This window comes from Ixodes scapularis, unplaced genomic scaffold, assembly GCF_016920785.2.
Source record: "Ixodes scapularis isolate PalLabHiFi unplaced genomic scaffold, ASM1692078v2 PGA_scaffold8__174_contigs__length_109621045, whole genome shotgun sequence".
NCBI classification, from domain to species: domain Eukaryota; kingdom Metazoa; phylum Arthropoda; class Arachnida; order Ixodida; family Ixodidae; genus Ixodes; species Ixodes scapularis.
The window spans coordinates 104,125,300-104,146,711 of NW_024609883.1; the positions used below are offsets into that span (position 1 = coordinate 104,125,300).

Sequence of the window (21,412 nt, forward strand, 5' to 3'; positions counted from 1 at the left end):
TTGATTGACCTCCGTCATCTGCTGCACTCCAGCTCTACCAATCTTGGCCTGAAATAAAGCAGATTCCTCTCTTTTTCTTTCCTGGGATGTAGTCCATTTCGAAGACACATCAGCGGGTGTGTACCCCCTTTTCTTTGCCCATCCAGCTTTTTGGTGTGTGTTTTTTCTTCTCCTTATTCGTTTCATTTTGAACTTCCCTGACTCTCTTTTAAAAGTGTTTACTAAGTCGTCATATGTCCATTATTTCTCCAGTTGTTTAAATACTGCTTAGACCTAGCGAGGAGTCAGATAACGTCCGGCCGCGCCCCACATCTTTCAGGTGACCACTCCAGAGCAGCATGAAGCTCCCGGCTCATGGATCATTTAAGGTGCCTAGGACATGGAGGAGACGATGGAACAAGATGATCGGCCCAGGGGACTTAATCTTTCATGTGCTATTATAGTCTCGTGTTTACACGCGTACAAACTCTGGCATGTCGCGAAGTAAGGTTAACAAATCGAAACCGTAACTTAGTGGCCAAGAATTCCCAAGATGCATCGTGCGGCGCCGCTAGTGTCGTTTCGATTTTCCAGGATATAGATTACTTCAACACTAATCCGTGTGTTTTCGTTGAACAAGTTGGAAAAGAAGGACATCCGAGGCAGCGTTGTATTGAATAAGTAAGTATACCTTTCAGGAGAAGGGTAACTTGATGCCAGCGGAACGGGCATGGAGACACCCTATTCAGAAGACACAAATGGCACCACGACATAAAATAAAATAAAAAAAGTTCCTTTGATTCGATTAGATGGTTGTTGTTTTTCTTGGGTCTTGTTTCTGGAGTGTTAAAGCATACCCGAAGATTAGTCTGCTCCTCTACATGAAGAATATTTGCCTTCTTCTATCCCTTCAAGCAATCATTTGAAATAAAACTAACCTCTGGGATACAAAAAAGCAATATAAATCAATAAATGAATCTTGATGTATGTATCTCTTACTGTTAGGCGCTCAGGCACTTTGGGTAAGTGAATAAATAACTAAATAAAGTTATAAAATAGAAACAGACTACGTTGAAATTAATTTTCAGCTTGTTTATTATTAATTTATCTTCGAAGACCTAGATCTATCCAACAATTTGCGGCTAGCAACCAATTTTGGCATAGGAAAGCCTTGCTAACGACGTTCCGTCCGCACAAAAAAAACCGGACAAGAGCTGGCGTGAGAGCAGTTGGTTCTTGAGATCCACCAGCCACTTGAAGGAACAGCCCGTGCATGAGAAGGGATTACCTGCGTAGAAAGAGATGCACCGTGTCAGAAGAAAATATGCAAATTTCTTAAACGGCTTACTTCACAGACCTTTTAAAGAAATCCAAGTCTTGGCTTGTTGTGTTCACGCTTTGTTCTTCCTGACTCCCTTTTTTTATTTATATTTTCGCCCTCTTGTTGGCTAATGGTTTTCTGCGCACGCGCAGTGCGTATGGGCATACGCTTACTTATTTATAAACAGCGTGCTAGTCTATGGGGAGCGCAAGTTCTTCTGCTTCTTGCGTAGGGGTGGCGATGATGTCAGAACGGCGAGCTCTTATTGGCTGATCCAAAAAAATAGTGGGTAGACCTCAAGGCCTCTAGCATTGGGTTCTAGCTACTATCCTTCCGATCACAGCCAATCGGAACTCGGCGCCGTTCTGACGTTACCGCAACACCCTGCGCAAAAATCAGACGACTTGCTCTCCGAATAGCCACTGCGCAGAAACCAAATTTGTTTGAATTGAAGCATCTGCGCATGCGCCGTGACGACAGCAGCGCCGCCGCAACAGCGTGACGTCAGAGCCTCACGTTGGCATATATACAAGTGAGACCTCAGGACGTTGCCATCTTGCTCAGTTGGGGTGCGCTTGGGCGCGTCAAAATCCGATCTCGACGCCTGGTTAAGGCGCCGTAATCGGATTATGGCCGCGCCCAAGCGCACCCCAACCCCTGCAAGATGGCGGCGCCTCGAGGCCGTACCTGCAAACGTGTATAGTTTGCACCCAGAACTCGTTGCTTGTGCAGCTCACTGACATCGATACACAATCATATATAGGCACGCGTCCGCTTGAACGCAAGCGCGAGGTCCAGCGTTGAATGGCATTACGTTTCAAAGTGCCTGGCATTTTACGAAGTGCCTGACATTTTAGTTTCGAATTACCGCATATATAATTCGAAGGGTATTGATAACAATATGCAGCTTTTCGAAATGTGCAATTTGTAAATCGGAGCTGTTCTCCCAATTGGATTGATATGTAAGGGTGTGGTCGCCCTAAATAATAGTAGACGGCATCTTGATAGAAACCAGCGTATACCTGAAACATATACGCCCATGTGTGATTACAACATAATCAGAATGTTGGCAGGTTATGAGCGCTGTCGCACCAAGAAAGAAAATGGCTGTACCTCTACTTTCTGTCATCCAAAGTGGCAAAAAGTGTGAAACCTTTTTTTTGTTTGTTTCCACTGAGACCGCGTGTTTATTAGATCATAATAGCGATCGCCGTTATCATTGGCTAAAATCACGAAATAAAAACGCATCAATTGCGCTACCAATGCATCGTGAAAAAGTGTACATGTAGTAGCGTCCGAGAGGGATTAGGTGGTATCCACATTATTTCATGTTTGAGTGAGTCACTGGCAATGCTTGGAACTAGTTTTTTTTATTATTATCCATTAAGAACGCAGAATTTAATGCAGGGTCGTTCTTCATTGCAGACAATAAATTGGAGCTAGTTCTGAGCACGTGCACCGAATACTACAATACAGCTTCCGCTAAAAACCACCAGTATTCCTTTTTCGCATAACCTCATACAAGCGCGCAACTGACGTACCCGCGCCCTGGTGAATGTTTGGATTGTCCGCTGACACAGGGTACGCAACCGCCAAGGGTGTGGGCGGAAACGCTTAGAAACGGACGTCGTGCATGAGTAAGTTCCGAGTGTATCCTTTTAACGTGTTGAAAATTCCGAAAATCGATTGACGGCTGTCTGGATATCCCTGCGTCGTCGTCGGGTGCACAAATAATCTTGATAAGCATAAGAACAATCGCGCGGAAAGTGTGCGGCAAGCACGAGAAGAAGCAGCGCGAGTGTGGTTGCAATCTCATTTTCACATTTTCTCCAAGGATCCTTTTTTATGAAGTCAGTCGATTGCGAGCGTAAATCGCGAGGTCTCTGTATCAGGCTCATTGCATGTTCACGACTACCTCGTCAACGGTAAGGGGACCGATTCTTACCCGGTGCAGGTGCTCCGATTAGGTTATCAGGTTATCACCCCTGCCCGTTTCGATCTGGATAAGCATCGTACCGGCGTGCGGTCGTGTATCACTACTGAGTGGTGCTCGTTAAAGACCCCAGACTAGCAGTCGTACTGCATTGGCTAAATTGTTTATCTACACTGAGTAACAATGGTCGCCACGTTGTGGGAGACTAACTTCCTCTGTATAAACAACTAACGACTAATTTGACTTTTTTTTTTATTTAGGTCATCAGTAGAAGGTGCGTATTGCTCCATGGCATGTGAAGGGTATGGATACGGCTATGTGCCACCACTTAAGATGCACCTATAAAATGTCGAGAGCTTACCTCCATAGACTACATTAAAGTGCTCATAGATACCTTCGTTGTGGAAACTCTATCAAAACACCCCACCGTTTTCGTCCTCGTTCTTTCGAGGAGGCGAGGCGATGGTCTGTCATTAGCACGGTGGAAGAAACACATTTTCGTGTTGACTCTGGGCGCTCTTCCCAGCGGGGAGCGAGCGACCAGGTCGTGTTCGGAGCTAGCCTCGAACCAGGAGTAGTTAATTCCGCGCCGCCGCGGAAGGCGCTGAGGTTAGAGGTCCCTCCTCGGCGGCGTAGCATGCTCGCCTTTTTCGCGGTGTGGTGGTGTGGTGGTGGTGTGGTGGTGGTGTGCGGCCAGTGGCAGGCCTTGTGTTTTGCTTTGGTGCTGTGTCAATCACAGGTGCAACCATCGTGCACGAAGGTGAGCTTTAAACCCGAAGAAGAAGAGGGAAGAGAACACAAATTTACGGGCTCTGGTGACTTGGTGGCGGCGTGGCGGCGGTGAGGTACAGCAAGAATCGGTGAGCGAGGGAATGCGGGACCACCGCTGGGACAAACTACCAGAGCGGTCGGTTTGGGAGGGAGGGATCCCATACTTGGGCGCCATCTATCCCCGTGCGAGTGAAGCGCGCTCGGTGCGCCGAAAATAATGCGGTTGCCGCGTCGCGCAGAGAGCCATCACCTAAATGTGTTTCTTCCACCGTGAGTACAACAAGAATCGGTGAGCGAGGGGCGAGGGAATGCGGGACCACTGCTGGGAGACAACCGGAGCGGTCGGTTTGGGAGGGACCCGATACTTGAGCACCATCTATCCCCGTGCAAGTGAAGCGGTCGGTACGCCGAACATAATGTGGTGGCCACATCGGACAGACAGTCATCACCAAATGTTTCTTCCACCGTGGTCATTAGCCAGCTGGACTTAACTAGAAAAGTTCCAGTCAAGTTATTGTAGCCCATCATAGCCAAGCCTAGCCGAGGATTGGATTAGATTGGAGTCTGCGGCTCTTCCCTTTGTATCGGGTGATCAACAGCAACGGATACTGGATCTAGCCTGTCGCGCCTCCCGCGACTTCCGCTTCCGCTTGATGTTCCGCAGATCGGTTGCATTCCCTCCGCCGATGCGTCTCCCTCCACCAGACCTCCAGCCGCCTCTTCGTCACGTCTACCGCCGATCGAACGTTCTTTTGTTCTTCCTCTCCTTGTTCTGCACCGATTCGGAAACCGAGTGCTAGGTAGCACCTCTGTACTTGGGACCGGTACAATGTGCCGGCACTGCAGCACTAGGTGCTCCATCGTCTCGTCGGTCTGCCCGCAGAGTGTGCACGTCCTTTCCTGTCCCTCCGTGAACCTGGCCCTCCACACCCGGGTCCGTAATGTGCCCATGCGGGCCTCTGCGAGGAGTCCACTGCCTGTCGAGTTGTCATACCAGGGCTCTTTCCCTATGGCCTCCTTCTCCGCGTAGTACATCGCGAGGGACGGCTTCGCCGCCGCTCCCGCTCTCCATCTCTCCGTCTCCACTGCTCGGATGCCCTTTCTGATTGCCGCTGGGCCCTCCCGGCTCTCGCCCGCTGACTCCAGACAGATCGGTTCGAAACCATAGCGGTCCTGCAGCCTTCGGAGGCGGTGCATCCATTTGGTGCCTCTTCCCTGGTATATCATGTAGCGCAGGGTGCGGTGGGCCCAATTCCCATCCGGGAGTCTGTGCACTCTCCTCTCGTACAGTGCCTTGGCGCTGGCTTCTCTGGCCTCGAAGGACGACCAGCCCAAGTCCCCCTGGACACCCTCGTTGGGTGCTGGTCTTGAAACTGCCAAGGCCATTCTTCCCGCATCCCTCTGTCTTCTCTCCAGGAAGGCCCTTGTTTGCAATGAGAGGACGAGTAGGCCATTTGCGTACGTGAGTCCCGGAACGATGGCCATCTTCCATATACCCCTCACCACCTCGAACCTGTTGAACGTCCAGGTGCTCTTCTTCGCCAGGACTCCTTTCCCCCTTATCGCTCCCAATCTCTTCTCCCGTTCATGGACCTTCAGGTAGTCGGGCTCCGCAGTCAGGGTCACTCCCAAGTATTTGACTGTGTTTTGTCTTGTCAACCTCCCTCCCTGCAGGTGCCACCGTTGTTCCTCTGGTTCCCGATTCGGTCCATCTCGGTCTCCCCAGGCTAGGACCGCACTCTTCCTCTGGTTGAAACGGAGTCTAAAATGCGTGGCGAGCTCCCCGCATATGTCCAGAAGCACCTGGAGGTCCTCAGGCGAGCCGGCAAGGAGCACCACATCATCGGCGTAAATGAGGGCCGGTATTCTCTGCCGCTTCCAGGCTCCCTCCACTCTGTATGATAGGTCGAAGCCCACACCCGACTGCTCCAGCGCTTTCTCCAACGGTGCCACATACAACATAAATAGCAAGGGGGATAGTGGACATCCTTGCCTCAGGCCCCTGGGTACTGGTAGACGCCTGGTCATGTGGCCCTCCCACTCAATCCGCACTGAGACCCCAGCATACAGTGCCTGCAGCAGATTCACATCTGCCTCGTTTATTCCTAGCCCTCGAAGTCGACTCCAGAGTATGTTCCGGTCCACCGTGTCGTATGCCTTGGAAATGTCCAGGAAAGCTGCGTAAAGTGGTCTGCCCTCCTGGACTGCCACTTCGATGCATTGTGTTACCACAAATAGGTTGTCTTCGATGCATCTTCCTGTTCGAAAACCGTTTTGCAGCTCTCCCAGCACTTCCGTTTCCTCGGCCCATTTCTGCAGTTTCGTTCTGATAATCTGCGGGCACATTCTGTAAAACACTGATGTGATGCTAATCGGCCGGTAGTTACCGAGATCAGCCTTTTCGCCTTTTCCCTTGTACAAGAGCTTCATTCTTGTTTCTTTCCATGTCTCCGGTACTTGGGCATCCGCGAGGATCTCTGTGAGGTTTTCTGCCACCAAGGCTCGCATTCTAGGTCCCAGACCCTGAATAAGTGACATGGGGATTTCGTCTCTTCCCATTGCAGTCTTTGCGTCGACCCTCCGTGCCGCTCTTGATAGCTCCCCATCTGTGGGTCTTACTCTAAGCTCTGCCGGCGGCCCCTGGTCCTTATTGTCCACATCAGGGATTTCCTGATCTCCCTCCACAGACATTGGTTCTTCTGCCCCGATCATGTTCCCATACCATTCTTCTATGAGGGGGATGCATTGTATACCCAACATCTCTGCTCCGGTTTCCGGCTGTTTCAATATCTGGGTGTGGTTCGTTGACCTGGCCTCCCACCGTAGTCTCCTCCAGAAGCGCTGTGGTGCACTCTTTCCCGCTCTTCGAAGTTCCTCCATAAATCGTCGATCACACCGTTGTATACTGGCCTGGATACATGCCGCTGCCTTCTGCTTGCAGCTTCTGAAGAGATCCCAGGCTCTGTTGACTTCCTCTCGCCTGCCCCTCTTTACGATTCCGCGGTGGTATCGGCTCGTCTCTCTTCTTCTCTTCACCGCCATGTCCACCTCTTGGTTCCACCAAGCTTTCGGTCTTCGCTTCCGTCGGGGTCGTGACCGGATCTGTTCCTTCAGGGCCTTTTTCATTGCGTTTTCCATGTCTTCATATCCCTTGAGAGGTAAGTTCAAGCTCTCCAGTGCTGTTGCTATCTTCTCTATCTCCCTCTCTGTTGGGTGTCCTGTTCTATGTTCCTGTTTCCCCTTTTCTGTTCTGTCCACATGTGTCTCAAAGATCAACCTGAGGCGGTTGTGGTCGCTCCCCAGGTTGCCCAAGCCATCCTCATCTATTTTCATGCTCGTCAGCCTGTCATATATTCCAGGTGAGAGTAGACCATAGTCTATGCTTGAGCATTGATCCCTTGCTGTCCATGTGACGGTTCCCTCACATTTCTCCTCCAGGTTGCTTACCACCAGGTTGTTTCGTCTAGCTAGGTTCATCAGTCTCCTGCCATTGGCGTCCATCTTTCCATCTAGCTCCTCCAGATGTCCGTTAAAGTCCCCCAACACAATCACCTCGTGCTGCCCCTGCAGCTCTTGTATGTCTTGCATTAGGCATTCATAAATTTTCTGGTTCATTTCTTCTTGGCTCCCTGACCAAAAATACACCACTGCTATGGCCACCGGTCTACCCATCAGCTTTCCCAGCATCCACATGTGCTCTTTACATTCAGGGGTCCTTCTAGTCCATTGTTGCGTTTTGATCCAGAGGCACCCAATGCCCCCTCCTCTTCTGTCCCCCGTTGTTCGGTTGCAGCCCTCCCACACAAAGTCTTGGTCATGAGGTGGTACCTCTTCCCCCCTGAGGTGAGTTTCCACCACCCCAAACAGGGCTATCCGCTCTTGCCGCATGTGGTTGTATATCTCTTCCCATTTCCCTTCTGTTCGACCCCCCTGTATGCTCAAAAAAGCAAGATTGATTTTCTCCCTGCGTTTACGTCCTCTTCTATGTCTCTTTTTTCTGGTGCCTTTACCAAACGAGTTCAAACTCACTCTCCTTAGTCTCCCTTGCTCCGCTGCCTGTCCTGGCCCCTCTGCCCCAGGCTCGTCGCGTCCTTCAACTACCCGCTTTTCAGCTGTTCCATCAAGGCTCTCAGCAGCCCTTCCGGTTGATCTCGTTTGCCTTCTTTTCTCCTCGGTGTTTTGGGCCCCTTTGGGGTCTCTAAAAAAGCCCGAAACCTTGCACTCATTCTCGTCATCACATGTTCTGCCGCCTCCTTCGAATACTGTGTCCCTTGCAGCCACCCTGGTCTATTCCACATTCCCGTCACTGGGACGAAATCCACTCGTGGGCCCATCTCTCTGCATAGTCTCCTCAGGCTGTCGTTAAGTTCCGTTGCTCTCTGTAAGGTCTCTTGCCCTCTTGTTTGTATCATAGGTACCGCACATATTGCATAGCAGTGCCATTGTGACTTCTCCAGCAGTTCTTTCAGTTGGATCCTTGTCGTTTCGATCGTGCTGGTGACCTCCTGTCCACTCATGACATCCTCCATGCCTGCGTGTATGACTACGAGGGCTCTTTTTCTTTCATCCAGTTCTTTCAGATCTCTTGCTTGCTCCAGAGTTTGTCCCAAAGTTGCCCTTGACTTGAACCACGTCTTCATTCTAGCATACTTCACCTCCTCCTCCAGTACGGGCTTTAGTTTCTCCGCATTGGCATCGCCTAGCAGGAAGGCTATTCTTGTCCTTGCCCCTGTGTTGTCCGTCTTTTCTCTGTCTGTGCTAGTCACTTCCTCAGCTTTTGTCTTTTCTTCGTTTTCTACCCTACTTGCTTTCTCCCCATTCTGGTCTAACACTTCGCTGTCCCCGTCTATCACCTCCTGGGTCTCATTTCCCACCTGGGAGTTTCTTCGACCTCTCGGAGGTGCCATCATACCCTCTTGCCTGACTTGGCCTGTCTCCTGTATCCTCCCTTCCCCTTCTTGCGTCATGTGCGGGCTCGGGGGCCTCCTTTCCTTCCTCGTCTCACCTTGGATTGTCTCTAGTGTATTGATGAGCTCTGCAACTTGTTTTTCTAGCTTCTCCCTTTTCGCTTGTTCTGCTGTCCTCAAAGTTTTCTCCTCTTCAAAAAGCGTCTTGAGACACTCCTCTCGTTCTCTCCATTCTTCCTTTGCCTTCATCAGGGCATTCTTTAAAATCTCCTGTAGTACCTCAATTTTGATGCACAGCGCGCATCTGTAGCGGCTTGCCTCTGCCTCCTCGAGTGCTTCAAATGGCGTCGCCTCTAGATCTACCCATCGGTCGCATCCCTCGCACTTTACCATCCCTCCACCGTCATTCCCGGTCGTATTCGCTTGTTTCGTTGTCTCCTTCTTACTTGGCTTGCTGGCCTTGTTATCTGTCTTTCCTTGAGGTGTGCCTTGGGGTGTTTTTCTAGTTCTTGTAGTTTTTCTGCCCCCTCGCTTATCTCGATCGGAGTCACTTTTCGCTCCTTCCAACGGTCGCATCCCGCTTATTTCCTCCCCGCCAAAGACGTTGATCACCTCCTCAACGTCCCCGTGAGGCAATTAGAGTCTTATCACTTTTCAAAAGTACACACGCATCAGAAGCACCTCTGCAACTCTTTCAAAATTACTTATATTACGACACAAATTGGAAAAATCGCACATCGCGCCGAACGATCAAGTAAACCGAACGAGCGAGTTCCATCCACACTCACACTGTTGCTTACCCATATAGCTGTGCTGCCAGAACCAGCAGGTATTTAAGGTTTTAAGCCGCTAGACGCTGTCGTAGGCACCGCACTTCTAAAGATGGCGGCGTCCTTAAAGAAAAAAAAAAGTACCTATACTCTGTTTTATACTTAGGGTGCAACGCTGTCAAAGCTACTGGCGCAAGCGTGGGGCCTGATCTCGTTGATCATTTGCACGTGTTCTCGCGCAAACAAAACCATACATGAAGCCACGCGCTCGCGCCAGTAGCTTTGACAGCGTTGCACGCTAAGTATGAAACAGAGTATAGGCAGTATCATAGCCTCCTCTATACTCACAAAGCCTGGCAGTTCGATGACGGAGCCATAGAGTGCCCGGTCTCAGATTTCGAGCGCGAGGATCTGGTGGCATAGATCATTTCTCGGGGGGCCTGTAGTCAACGCACAGCTTTTGCAGCGGTGAGTACCCGAAATATGGTTTTCAAACCCAACGAGAAGAGAAGCGGTAGCGCCAGGAACGCAAGGAGCACGAGTGGACATACCATCGCTCCGAGCAGGTGTGTTTCGGCGCCTCGCCGCAGCGGGGCGCCCGTTACATGCCTCTCCTCTCATTCGTTGTCTTCCGTTCTACCTTTTCACTTTCGGCGGCCCCTTCTCCTGGCGACCTGCCAGGCTTTGTCAGTGAGGAAGAGGCTATGGCAGTGTTCACTGGCGACCATATGCGCGTGCGCGACTGTTGAGCGCGTGCTGACGGCGAGCTTCCAGAGTATTTTTGCAACATGCTTTCAACACCATTAAGATTGCCAGTCTCAGCAGCCTATTATTGTGAGCTATACTATGTTTCATACTTAGTGTGCTACCAAAGCTGCTGGCGCGAGGACGGCGCTTGATCTCGTTGATCATTTGCACGCGTTCTCGCGCAAACGAAACCATATATATGAAGCCACACGCTCAGTCCAGTACTTTTGATAGCGTTCTATATTAAGTATGAAACAGAGTATAGTTCTGATTATGCGCTCTAATGGGGCCCTCAAATATGGCGTCCAGTGAATGCTCTCTGTACTCTGTTTCGTATTTAGAGCATAAAGCTGTCAAAACTACAAGTACGCAGCGGTGATTTCACTTAGCGTCTCATTTGCGCTACAATTCGTGCAAAGGAACCAGGCCACGCGTTCGCGTTCCTCTACGGGCAGAAACTGATGGAGTCGAGGAAACGAGATCGCGCGAGGACGTCAGAGCACAGAGCTCTTGCGTTCTCCCAAGCTCTCATATCTCCTCGGGGTATGGGCCATATTTGAGGGCGTTGTTTAAAGCGCATGCTCAGAACGAGATCACTCTAATAGGCTGCTATGCCGGGAATCTTGACGGTGTGGAATGCATGTTGCAAAAGAGTCGTGGAAGCTCGCCATCAACACACTCTCAGCAGTCATACCACACAGCTATGGTCCGCCATTGAATACACCCTATAAACCATTTCAATCTGAAAAAAAAAATTCCCCGCCCAGCACGCTCATGGTCGTCGCTTGAAGAAGTGAGCAAACCCCGTGCCATACGTACGAACGCTGAAAATGGCACCGGCCGGAAGCCAGTTTCTGGAACGGTCCTCACGGAACGCTAAGCTATAATACCTACAACGCGCGTTCTTTTTTTTTTCTGATTGGTGCGTTTAGCGTTGTATACTGCCCATGCAGCGTAACTGATCCCGAAGTGGTACCGAGTGACGTCATGAAAGCTGTCGTATCAGGCTGTCGGATGTTGCTATCTTGGTGTTCGGTCCTCAAATTTACGGCAAAAGTATAAGAGCTATCGAGGCGAGTGTTGCTGCCGCCGCGGCGTCACAACTCTCCTGGTTGTCACAGCTTCAGAGTACCGTCAAGATGCAGAGCGGTTTATACGCTAGAACACGCGTCTGCCGCATCCTAGCACGTCCGCCGCTGGCGCAACCGCCAGGGTCGCGGCAGGCGGCAACGTGACACTTTGACGACGTCATCGGGCGGGAAACGAGGATTCACGCCAGTCAGAGACACGTTCCATATGGCATCGTGGCTAAACTCACCCGTGACACGCAGCGTGGAAACCTCCCAGGTGACTTGTCTGCGTTGCCCCAGTTGCTCTAGGATTGGGAAGAAAACATCTCTAGGGAATTCCGTCAAGTTGTTTAGCTCCAGGCAGAGCATTTGAGCGCGGGTGTCCGAGAATGCCAGGGGGCTGAGGCTGGCCAGGTTGCCTTCGCTCAGAAGGACCTGCAGACGAGGAGCAAAACGAGGTTAGAGCGAACGTTGGAGAACTTTATCTTCCACCGTTTTTGGAGCGAATGTGAGGTGCGCTTTATTCGGATAAAACGGATTTCAATAAATCTCTACAGAGCTTCACTTTAAGTTGGACTAAAGTCACTGAATCTTAGGCAAGCAGCGCTATTGCCTTCCCTACCCGCTTGCCGGATTCAAACAGATACTAATATACAGACGACCAAAACCCCGCAAGGCGATAGGCTAATCCGTCTACGTTGCCATGGAAATCGCCATCTCGGTCCATTCAAATCTTCGAATCTTCCAGAGGGTCGTTCTAAACCAGTCGTGCCAAGATCACCATGGAGCATCATCGTACTGGAAGCGTTCCTCGCCAATATAAGCGTCTTTGGCACGATGTATGCAATCAACTTATCAATGATACCAATCTCCATGGATCTCTTACAATTATATTGTTCTTCTTGTGGATTTCAAAACAGCAAACTTATTTTTCTGTGCGTCCAAGCACCGACACGGCATGTGGTGGTGGTACAAAGATGTAGGCTTGTTTCGCCAATCCGTGGATAGCAAAATCTCGGCAGGGAAGAAACGTCTCCATAAAACGACCTGTCACCAGGGAATTTTGACCGGCTCACCAAGAACGGAAGGGTCAAGAAGAAATCGCTCATTTCACGGATCAACAGGGCGACCATACGGGGAGCTTGGATTTAGTGACTTTAAGTTGGACCACAGCCGACGCTGGGATCTGGTGGAGACAATCAAAAGCAGAGCGAGAAGCGCATAGTCACTGCGTTAGTCACTTTCGTTCGTGTGTGATTTCTCTGCGCTATGCCATTCACGGACAGTGAACGTGCTGCGATCCAGCGTGTCGCGTTCACCTGTGCGCGATTGCCTTTGCCGGTGACATATAGCGTACCCACAAAGACGCCGAACACCGTGGCGATCCCCCTTTAAATCCGCTTGATCGACTCCATTTGGACCGTCGTTGCGGTCGGGCTTAAAAGTGAAATGGCGTATAGTGTGTATTCGCACGGTCCCTGCAATCTGCGGACAAGCCCGAGACTAGGGCATGCACCTAGCCTCCTCAGACTAGGTGCATGCCCTAGTCTCAGGAGGCTAGGGCGTGCATGCCCTAGCCTCCTGAGACTAGGGCATGCACGCGCGGTTAAAGCACACCGGAAGGCAGCAAGCGCTTGCGGGATGTCGGGTATCACAAAAAGGCGTCCCACTGTCCTTCTCCCGTCAGTGATTGCAGCTATCTTCAACCGCTTATTGCGAGTCCGTCGGTTTCACCTGGACAGCGAAGAGGCGCTGGCATCGGGCATCAGCAGAAATTACAAAAAGGTTGCTCAGAAAAGGGCACAAACCTTGAGCTTGGGGACGCGCGACCTGAGGCTTAGAGCGTAGTTTCCGAGTCTGGTAATTCGGGTTCCAGTCAGGTGCAGCATTTCCAGCTTCGGTAAGGCGAAGAACGCGTAAGCGCCGACTGCCTGGATCGGATTGTCCGACAGCACGAGTTTCGTCAGCTTTGGGTGCTGGAAAGCGTTGTCCGGAATTCTCTCCAGCCGATTCTTGCCCAAGTTGAGCATGATCAGCTTCGGGAAGCCCCCAATCCTAAAGATATCACGCATAAATAAAAAAAGATCGAAATACTTTTGTTATTATTAAAAAAAGTTACAGTGCCTGTACCACATGAAATTCGTCGTCATCATCATTATTAGCATAATCGTCACCATCATTAGAATCCTTCTTTTTATACGGTTCCTAAAACACGTCTTTAAATAGTGGGTAACAATTTAATGCTGTGATTTGCCACGACCCTGGATGTAGGACAGCAGCGCAGGTAGCGACGCCAAGCGTCCGCCCGAGTGTAGCCCCGTAGCTCAAACTCATCTTAATTCAGACAACCCGTGGTATACTACTGTTGTCTGGGTGGGTGTAAGAAAAGACATAAGCACACCTGACGAGGCGACCGCCCTCCGCCCCCCTCTCCCGTCTCCCTCCCTGATCACAGAAATCAGCAAACCCAGACAAAGAGAATGTTCAATAGAGTATATAAAAACACACGACCGGAACTGGAGCTCAGTCAACAGAAATACCTGCAGTCAAAAGCTTAGACGTGGCTGTTATAGCGACGCTCCGTCAAGTTCGTCTCTTTCGACGGCGCTTCTACTGACCACCACTCTCCAGGGTCGTGTCAACTCCTTCAAGTACACAATTGCTAGGTGGCGCAATGTGCCGCCCGATTAAAATGCTTCAGCCGTATGCATCTATCCACCCATCCATCCAGTCATTCAACGGCGGTTCTTGTTGTGCATTTTGTTTTTGGAGATACTTTAGTGCGTAGGCATTACAGTGCCCGAATACATTAGTCGGAGAAGGGGCCCAGGCACTGTAATTATTAAACGACAATAACGACATTGCCCGTGCGACGTGCTTTTTTTTTATTACAAAGCGCAATGTGAAACTACCTTGAAGCTCACTGCATTCAGCATGACTTTAAAGGGATATTGAACCGACATTTGAATTTCGCAAAATAAAGCCGCAAAAGCGTTGTACGGTACGCTACGAACTCCGAAACCACCCATGCATCGATATCTCAAACGGATGGCCGTACTTTTAGAAAAGAAGGGCGCGGTCAAGCAAGGCCTATGAGGTCATAGTCTTCCTGGAACATGTGAGAATTAGGAAAAGCTGCCTCACTTCTCTCCACCTCGCTTGGGTGTAGCCCGAAACAACCCATTCCCGTTTGAACACGTCCTGTTTTGACCCATTCCCGAAACGACCTTCCCGTTTGAACCTGTCTCGTTTTAACCCGTTCCCGAAACACCCTTCATATTTCAACTTGTAGCCTAAACATCTTTTACGTTTGAACTCGTCCCATTTGAACCCGTTGGTATAAAGCCCCGCACATCTCAACCTCTTCGCGAAAAGCGTCCATCGTTCTAACCCTGGTTTGCGCAGTTTTTCTGCTTAAGAATATGTCCCGAAATCATGTTAATCCAATTAATGCAAAGGTGCAGGCGAGCTATTCAGTTATGTTGTTAAATATTCTTGCTTGTCAACGTACTCTGAAAATATACAACACTTCCAGACAAGCTTCAGCGAAATATATTTCTACTTGAACCACCTGAAATGTTTGTTCCAAGATGGTCCCCAAAATGTGTAACTACGAAACGGACTATGTACACTGCGCGGCAACGTTACCACGAATACGATGTTGGCTATTTTTTTTAAATTTTACTTCGAAATGGTATTAGAAGGTATTAGAAGATACCAAATTCTACCGCTTAGGCTAGTGGCCCAGAGACACTAATATTATTGATGGCCGTCTTTTGATTTTTTTTAGACAAACAGTGAAAACCAACAATTGCTTGTTCGCGCTAACAGTGTCGCGTTCTGTACAATAATGAAGTCTTAGATAATAGAGGCAAGCACTTTGAGTAAACAAAAATTAGCGTTGCCTAAGGATTTATATCGCGACGCTATTTTTAGGTCACCCAATTGCGCTTGCGTTCGTTATTCTAAAACTTCCTTATAGTGAACGGTATATTTTGAAGAGTGATAAATCAGACAGGTTGACGGGCATATGACTGCGACCTCATTTTCTTATGAATTCAAACACAGAGCCGTCGCGTACACAGGAAAAAAGCATAAACCCCAAAATGCTATCGCCTTGGTTGAGGAAATCGAGCAGGAAGATCACGCCATCAGAAAGGCGACACTCCAATTGTGATAGTTCGCGGCTGTTACCTGGCCCGCACGGCACCACCATTTGCAAGCTACTGCAGAAATATCCTTGTCAAGGCCTCATCCCGTTTGATCACGTTGATGAAGCTGTAAACGTTCGGGTGAGTCCTCCCTGACACAGCGTTTATTTTACGGTGCCTCGTCTCCGAGGAGAGGGAGAAGTGAGGTGAGCAAGGAGAACAAACACTGGACACTTGAACCTATTCTACTGTTAACGAACGATACAGACGAACCGACCCAACTGATAACGAACTATGACCGAAGCGGGAAGGTTGTTTCGTGTTAGGGCGAAATGAGAAAGGATGAAACGAGAAGGTCGTTTTGAGCCTGGTCGAAACGGGAAGGTACAAACGGGAAGGCTGTATTGGGAATGGGTCAAAACGGGAACCACCCCCTCGTTTCGGTTGACCAGCTCGACGGGACGTAGCAAGGAGGAGAGGGAATGACAGTCGTGACTTCACTTGTCTCGTCGTGCTCGTCGGCAGTGTTCAATCGAGCGCTTCTTTTCCAAAAAAAAAAAAAAAAAAAATACGGCGATCCTTTAGAGATATTGCTGTATGAGTGATGTTTCCCGCCTATCCGTCTTGCCTTCTTTTGTGAGCTCAAAATTTCGGTTCAGTATCGCTTTAGCGGTACCTGCTACAAATATCGCATTACTTTTATAGAGAATCATGTATAATTGCTTTGTTTAGCCTATACTAACAAGTCTAGAACTTTTAGTGCCATTAAAATAAATTGCCAAGGTGTACCCGTTTATTAAAAAAGGATATTGTTATATTGATGTTTTAGTGTTGGTTATAGGTCTATCAGCCAGTGTTTTTGTTGATAAATTGAACAGTAAATTTACAGGGAAGCAAAAAAAGACTATATATTTGGGCACTGCAACTCCTCTTGAGTGTTTCGCCTAAACGCACATGAAGATAATACGACGGGTTTCGAGGTTGGGAGAGCTGGGAATGTGAACAGAAAAAAGTCTAATTCGTGAAGTACCTTTATTACCTAGTAAAATAATGCTAAAGCTATATGATTGGTAAACATTTTTTTTTCTTTATTGGTAACGTGGGCAAGTTCAGCCAGAAAAGTCCACTATGATTATCTATGTTCCATGCTACCACGTTTACTTGTATGAAACGGCATATTATGGTAGTGCATTTTCATAACCCTTGAGTGAAGTCAATAAAGCTGATTATCAGCCTAAATGTTTCACTAACAAACGCAACATGTGAGACGGCATGTATACTCTTACGCTCACGAACATTGCTAATTTAAAATTTTGTTTCAAAGTTTACCCATTTTTGAAGCTTTCTTATACCGTTAGAATAACTTTCTAACAAACTTCCTGCCGCTCATAAATATTTAAACATGGCTGAGACATCAAAATTATTAGCGACCTAATGGTAACCATTTTTCTTAAATGTGTGTAGTATCACTGACAGTATGAGCTGCAACAGTCCTTTACACCCTCTTTTGGTGTTATATGCCGTTTTCTCAGAAATATTTCTTTCTTTTTTCCAGAATGTTAGATGGAACGCGAAGCTTAGCTCGCAATCTTCTAACTTCATGTCGAGAAGTTCTGGAGATTGCAGATTCAGAAAAATACCTTCAGCCTTCCCCTTGTGAGGACGAATGAAGAAGTGACTTACCCGCTATATGCGAACGTCGTAAGCGCGTTTCCAAACAGACTCAGTTTCATGATGAAGGTCCGCGACTTGTTGAGGGATGAGAGGTTGAAGGATGTCAGGTTGGCGTTCACTTCGATGTATACATTTCTGAAAACAAAGTCTCCAAGAACGCCGGGCGGAAATGACTCCACAGTGCTCCTTTGAATCCAGAGATCTCTGTGTTCTTTGGGTCCATCGGTTTGGAAGGCTTTTGTCAACACTGCGGTCGAGTTAGCCTTCCCACAGCCGATGCCTCCCATGTCACAGGTGCAGGGAAGAAAATCTGCAGCTTCCGGACACGACCGCGCCTGTGCGACGGTCAGAATTCCGAAACAGCAAAGAACGGCGGCCACGAGTAAACAGCCTGCAGGAAAACATTGTTCTCAACATTATTATAGTTTATGATTTCTCGAGCGGTCAAATATTCAAGCCGAGCATGGATACACAAGACAATAGTCGCTTGCGGCTAAGCAAAAGCACTAGGGCTGGGCGTCGATTAAGAAGTTATCCCGATTAATCGCCATCCTGTAATCGTATAATCATTCGATTAATCGGCCTCGTTCATTTACATTCATACAATTTTGAGACTCAAAAATTACATTAATTTTTCATTGTTTGTGTGTTTTGTTGAATGTGTCATCGGTTCAATATACCTATTTAATTATGAATGAACCTCGATGTTTAGTTGAGGGCAGTTCAAAAACAGTAACACCCCACAGAGACACTCACACTTCAGCTGCATGAGGCAAAAGGGGTCGTTGATATCCTACGCCACTGGTTCTCAAATGGGGGTCTGCCGCGGTCCCTTTGAGGTCCACGGAGGCATTCTAGGGATCCGCGAAGCCCTGCCTCAACAGTAAAGCCGGGCAATAAAAGTTGTCTTTTAATTTTCGGGTGAGTTTTTTTTTTTTGTCTGTATGTCAATAAGAGAAATCTACTTCACACTAGCCCTTAGTTATATACATTTATTAGATAATTATCATCATTAACCTATACTCCTCCTTTTCCCTCACCACGAACGGGGTCCTCCGATGTCTTTGCCAATCCACGAGGGGTCCGCGAAACATGAATGGTTGAGAACCACTGTCCTACGCCAACAACGACCTGCTTTGACTGTTTACAATAGTCTCTGCTGCGCTGGATGAAAACTTGTGCGGCGTTGAAATGGCACGGATACGCATAACCTTTCTGCGCTTCCCTGGAGTTGCGAATCGTTCCTCTACAGCTTACCTCAGGTCCTAAAGTTTGCCCTTCATACAGTGCTCTCGTCCCCGTTTGGCGTTGTGAAGGAGTTTAATTTTTTCTTCCTTTTAGTTCGTCAAAGTTTTACCGATCGATCGGTTAAAAATATTCATGGCGATTAAAGCATTAATCGATTAATCGGTGGTTTAACGTATCAACGCGGAGCGCCAGTTCGTCTGCTTTTTTTGTAGGGGTTGTGGTGAAGTCAGAACGCCGAGGTCTGATTGGCTCTGATAGAAGGATAGTGGGTAGACTTTAAGGCATGCTTGCTTTGAGGTTTACCAACTATCCTTTAGTCAGAGCCAATCAGAGCTTGGCGTTCTAACGTCACCACAACCCCTGCCAAAAGACGCAGACGAACTTGCACTCCGCCATTACGCAGTTGCCCATCCTTAAAAAAAACACAGGCTTGATGAGTTTGGAAAGTCTAATCATCGTTTCGCATCCAATGAAATTGCAGAAGAAAAAAACTGACGAGAACGCAAATAAAAAGATCACCAAGCACGAGGCGCGAACACATATAAGGCCACGTTCTTTGTTTTGTAATACCTTATACTTCGTCTGAACTCAAGTTCGGGCACAGCCGGCTACACGAGCCGATGGCACCAATCACACAGAAGCAAAGCGCACAAACATGGTGTTCGTCATGTTTCTGTACGTAAAGTTCGATTATTTCCGAACCAATTTTGTACAATAAAGGCCCAGCGACTTAGCGTCGGTTGCGTCTGAACCTGTAAGCACTTAGCGTCGGTTGCGTCTGAACTTAAGGTAAAACGAAATGTAGAGACTATAAAAATTGTAATAAAAAAAATATTGGCGGTTTTGAATTTTTAAATTTTTCGTCTTCCATAATTCATGATGGCGTTTCTAATCACGCGCAAATCAACACGGCGGATATACACAAAAACAAGAGCAGCGAACATACCGTAAAAACGGAAGACAAAGTTTCCATGCACAAGTAATAAATTAACATTCGTTGCGACCGCCTGTCATTTTCACGACCAAATTATTAAGAGATGTTGGATTTCCGGAATCGAGCAGTCAGCTAATTTCTATTTTGATATACACTTACCCATAACTCGATCTGGTGCGATGCTTTAATTGGCCTGTGCAAACGCCAAGATATTTAGATGATGGTCGCGTCAGTTAGCAGGTGGCTGCAAAAGCAATATTCGTTGCATTCGGTTTCGCCGCTGGCACTTATTAGGTGTCGCTTGCCAGATATCGCTTTTCTAGAAAACCGATCATCAGATAAAAATCGTGGCAAGCTCGATATTGAGAGGGGTTCGTTAAGGGGGCGGAAATCAGCGCGCTTACTGGCACACGCGAGCTTTTTTTCTCTTTCTTTTTGCGTCACGTAATCAGATTACTGAGTTGAACCACTTGAACTATTCGACAGCAATTTGTCTTTCAAGATGTGTTTGAAAGAGTCATGTGGAGATTTAACGATGTATTTCAACAGATCCACCTAAGCGGTCACAAGGCAGACAGCACGATAAAGTTGATCGCAAAGGGAGTCTGTTATCTATTCCATTTGTCGATTCACCTTAACTTAAGAGGATATAGCAGTAGAATTTCATCTCCGATAGGAACTTTTTCAAAATCCAGATGGCACTGGGGGGGGGGGGGGGGGGGAAGCTTTCCCACTCAATTGCTTACGCGATACAGGTCTACTTCCAAATAAAAATAAAGAAAAAGCTGGACTTTTTGTTCCGGTTATCAGCGGACGGCTTGACCCTGAATTGCAGCCATTGTGATTCAAATCTTATATTTCTAATTGGCGTGAAATCATAAGATTTGACGTAAGAAAAAAATTTGGTTGTAGCCAACTTAGCAATGAACGCCTGAATAAAACAACTTGCCTAAAGTTATAAAAAAAAATTACATTAATGTTTAGAGTCTAGACAGGATGCGGTCGATCTACTTTCGAGTTACAGCCGCACTGGCTTACGGTACAGACGATAAATTTGGCCAGTGCTGTACGACTGCTACCCTGGGGTTTCTAACGTACGTTACGCAACAGGGATACACGACCACACGCCGTACGATGCTCATCCAAATCGAAACAGGCAGAGATCGGGATCCAACCCAGGATCGCTGGGTCCTGCAGCGCGAGCTTTTGCCTTAGCTGTTCCGAGCTCCTGTGAGGTGCCCAAAGTGTTCGATGGTAAATGCTGAGGACCACCTTATATATAGAGCCTGTCACATAAAACATTTCACATGGGAGCTATGGGAGTCTGCACAAACTACAAAAACAAACAACAAAAAACAAAAACGGACGGGATGAGTTCAACAGATGCTTTTCAAGATCCCCTTGAACTTTGGTCGTGTGTATGTTTATACAGCCTTGAAGTTAGACTGCCTTCAACGAGCGACTTGTCTGCGCAGCTGTAGATGAGCAATTTAGCCAGTGCAGTACAACCGCTAGCCTAGGGTCTTTAACGTGCACCACGCAGTAGTAGTGATACACGACTGCACGCCGGGTTCCGGAAGAAATGACCCCGTAAAAAACGTCCCCGGAAAAAATGTCCCCGGAAAAAATGTCCCCGGAAAAAAAGTCCCCGGAAAATATTTCCCCGGAAAAAAAGGCCTAAGGTGGCAAGTAGGAAAAAATGGCCCCACAGGGGACATTTGTTTCACTGCCGTATGATCCGCTTTTGACTTTTGTGTATGAATCTAGAGTGTGTCATTACATTCCTGATTTTGTAACATTGCAACTCAACTGTTTTTGTTTGTTTTTCATTGTGAATTAAACATTTATAGGACTTCTAATCAAAACCAAATTAACGTGTTTGGGAAATTTGAGAAGTACTTGTGTAC

At 48.0% G+C, this 21,412-nt stretch overlaps 1 protein-coding gene across 1 annotated transcript; it reads right to left on the minus strand.

Annotated features, from left to right (window-relative positions):
* Positions 1-1,121: 1,121 nt before the first annotated feature.
* On the minus strand, positions 1,122-19,668 carry LOC115317178 (oplophorus-luciferin 2-monooxygenase non-catalytic subunit-like). The gene is made up of 5 exons (XM_029976769.3): positions 19,665-19,668; positions 17,333-17,714; positions 13,307-13,553; positions 11,747-11,933; positions 1,122-1,267 (listed from the first exon to the last, which is right to left on the minus strand). The coding sequence occupies exons 1-5, from the start codon at positions 19,666-19,668 to the stop codon at positions 1,122-1,124; spliced, it is 966 nt and encodes a 321-aa protein (XP_029832629.3).
* Between the last annotated feature and the right edge of the window lie 1,744 nt (positions 19,669-21,412).

Excerpts from the sequence above, each read along its gene's own strand:
- LOC115317178 (XM_029976769.3), bottom strand. Across the intron at positions 11,934-13,306 it reads CGCGCGTCCCCAAGCTCAAG|GTCCTTCTGAGCGAAGGCAA; the intron begins GTTTGTGCCCTT and ends CCTCGTCTGCAG. Across the intron at positions 1,268-11,746 it reads TTCCACGCTGCGTGTCACGG|GTAATCCCTTCTCATGCACG; the intron begins GTGAGTTTAGCC and ends CTTTCTACGCAG.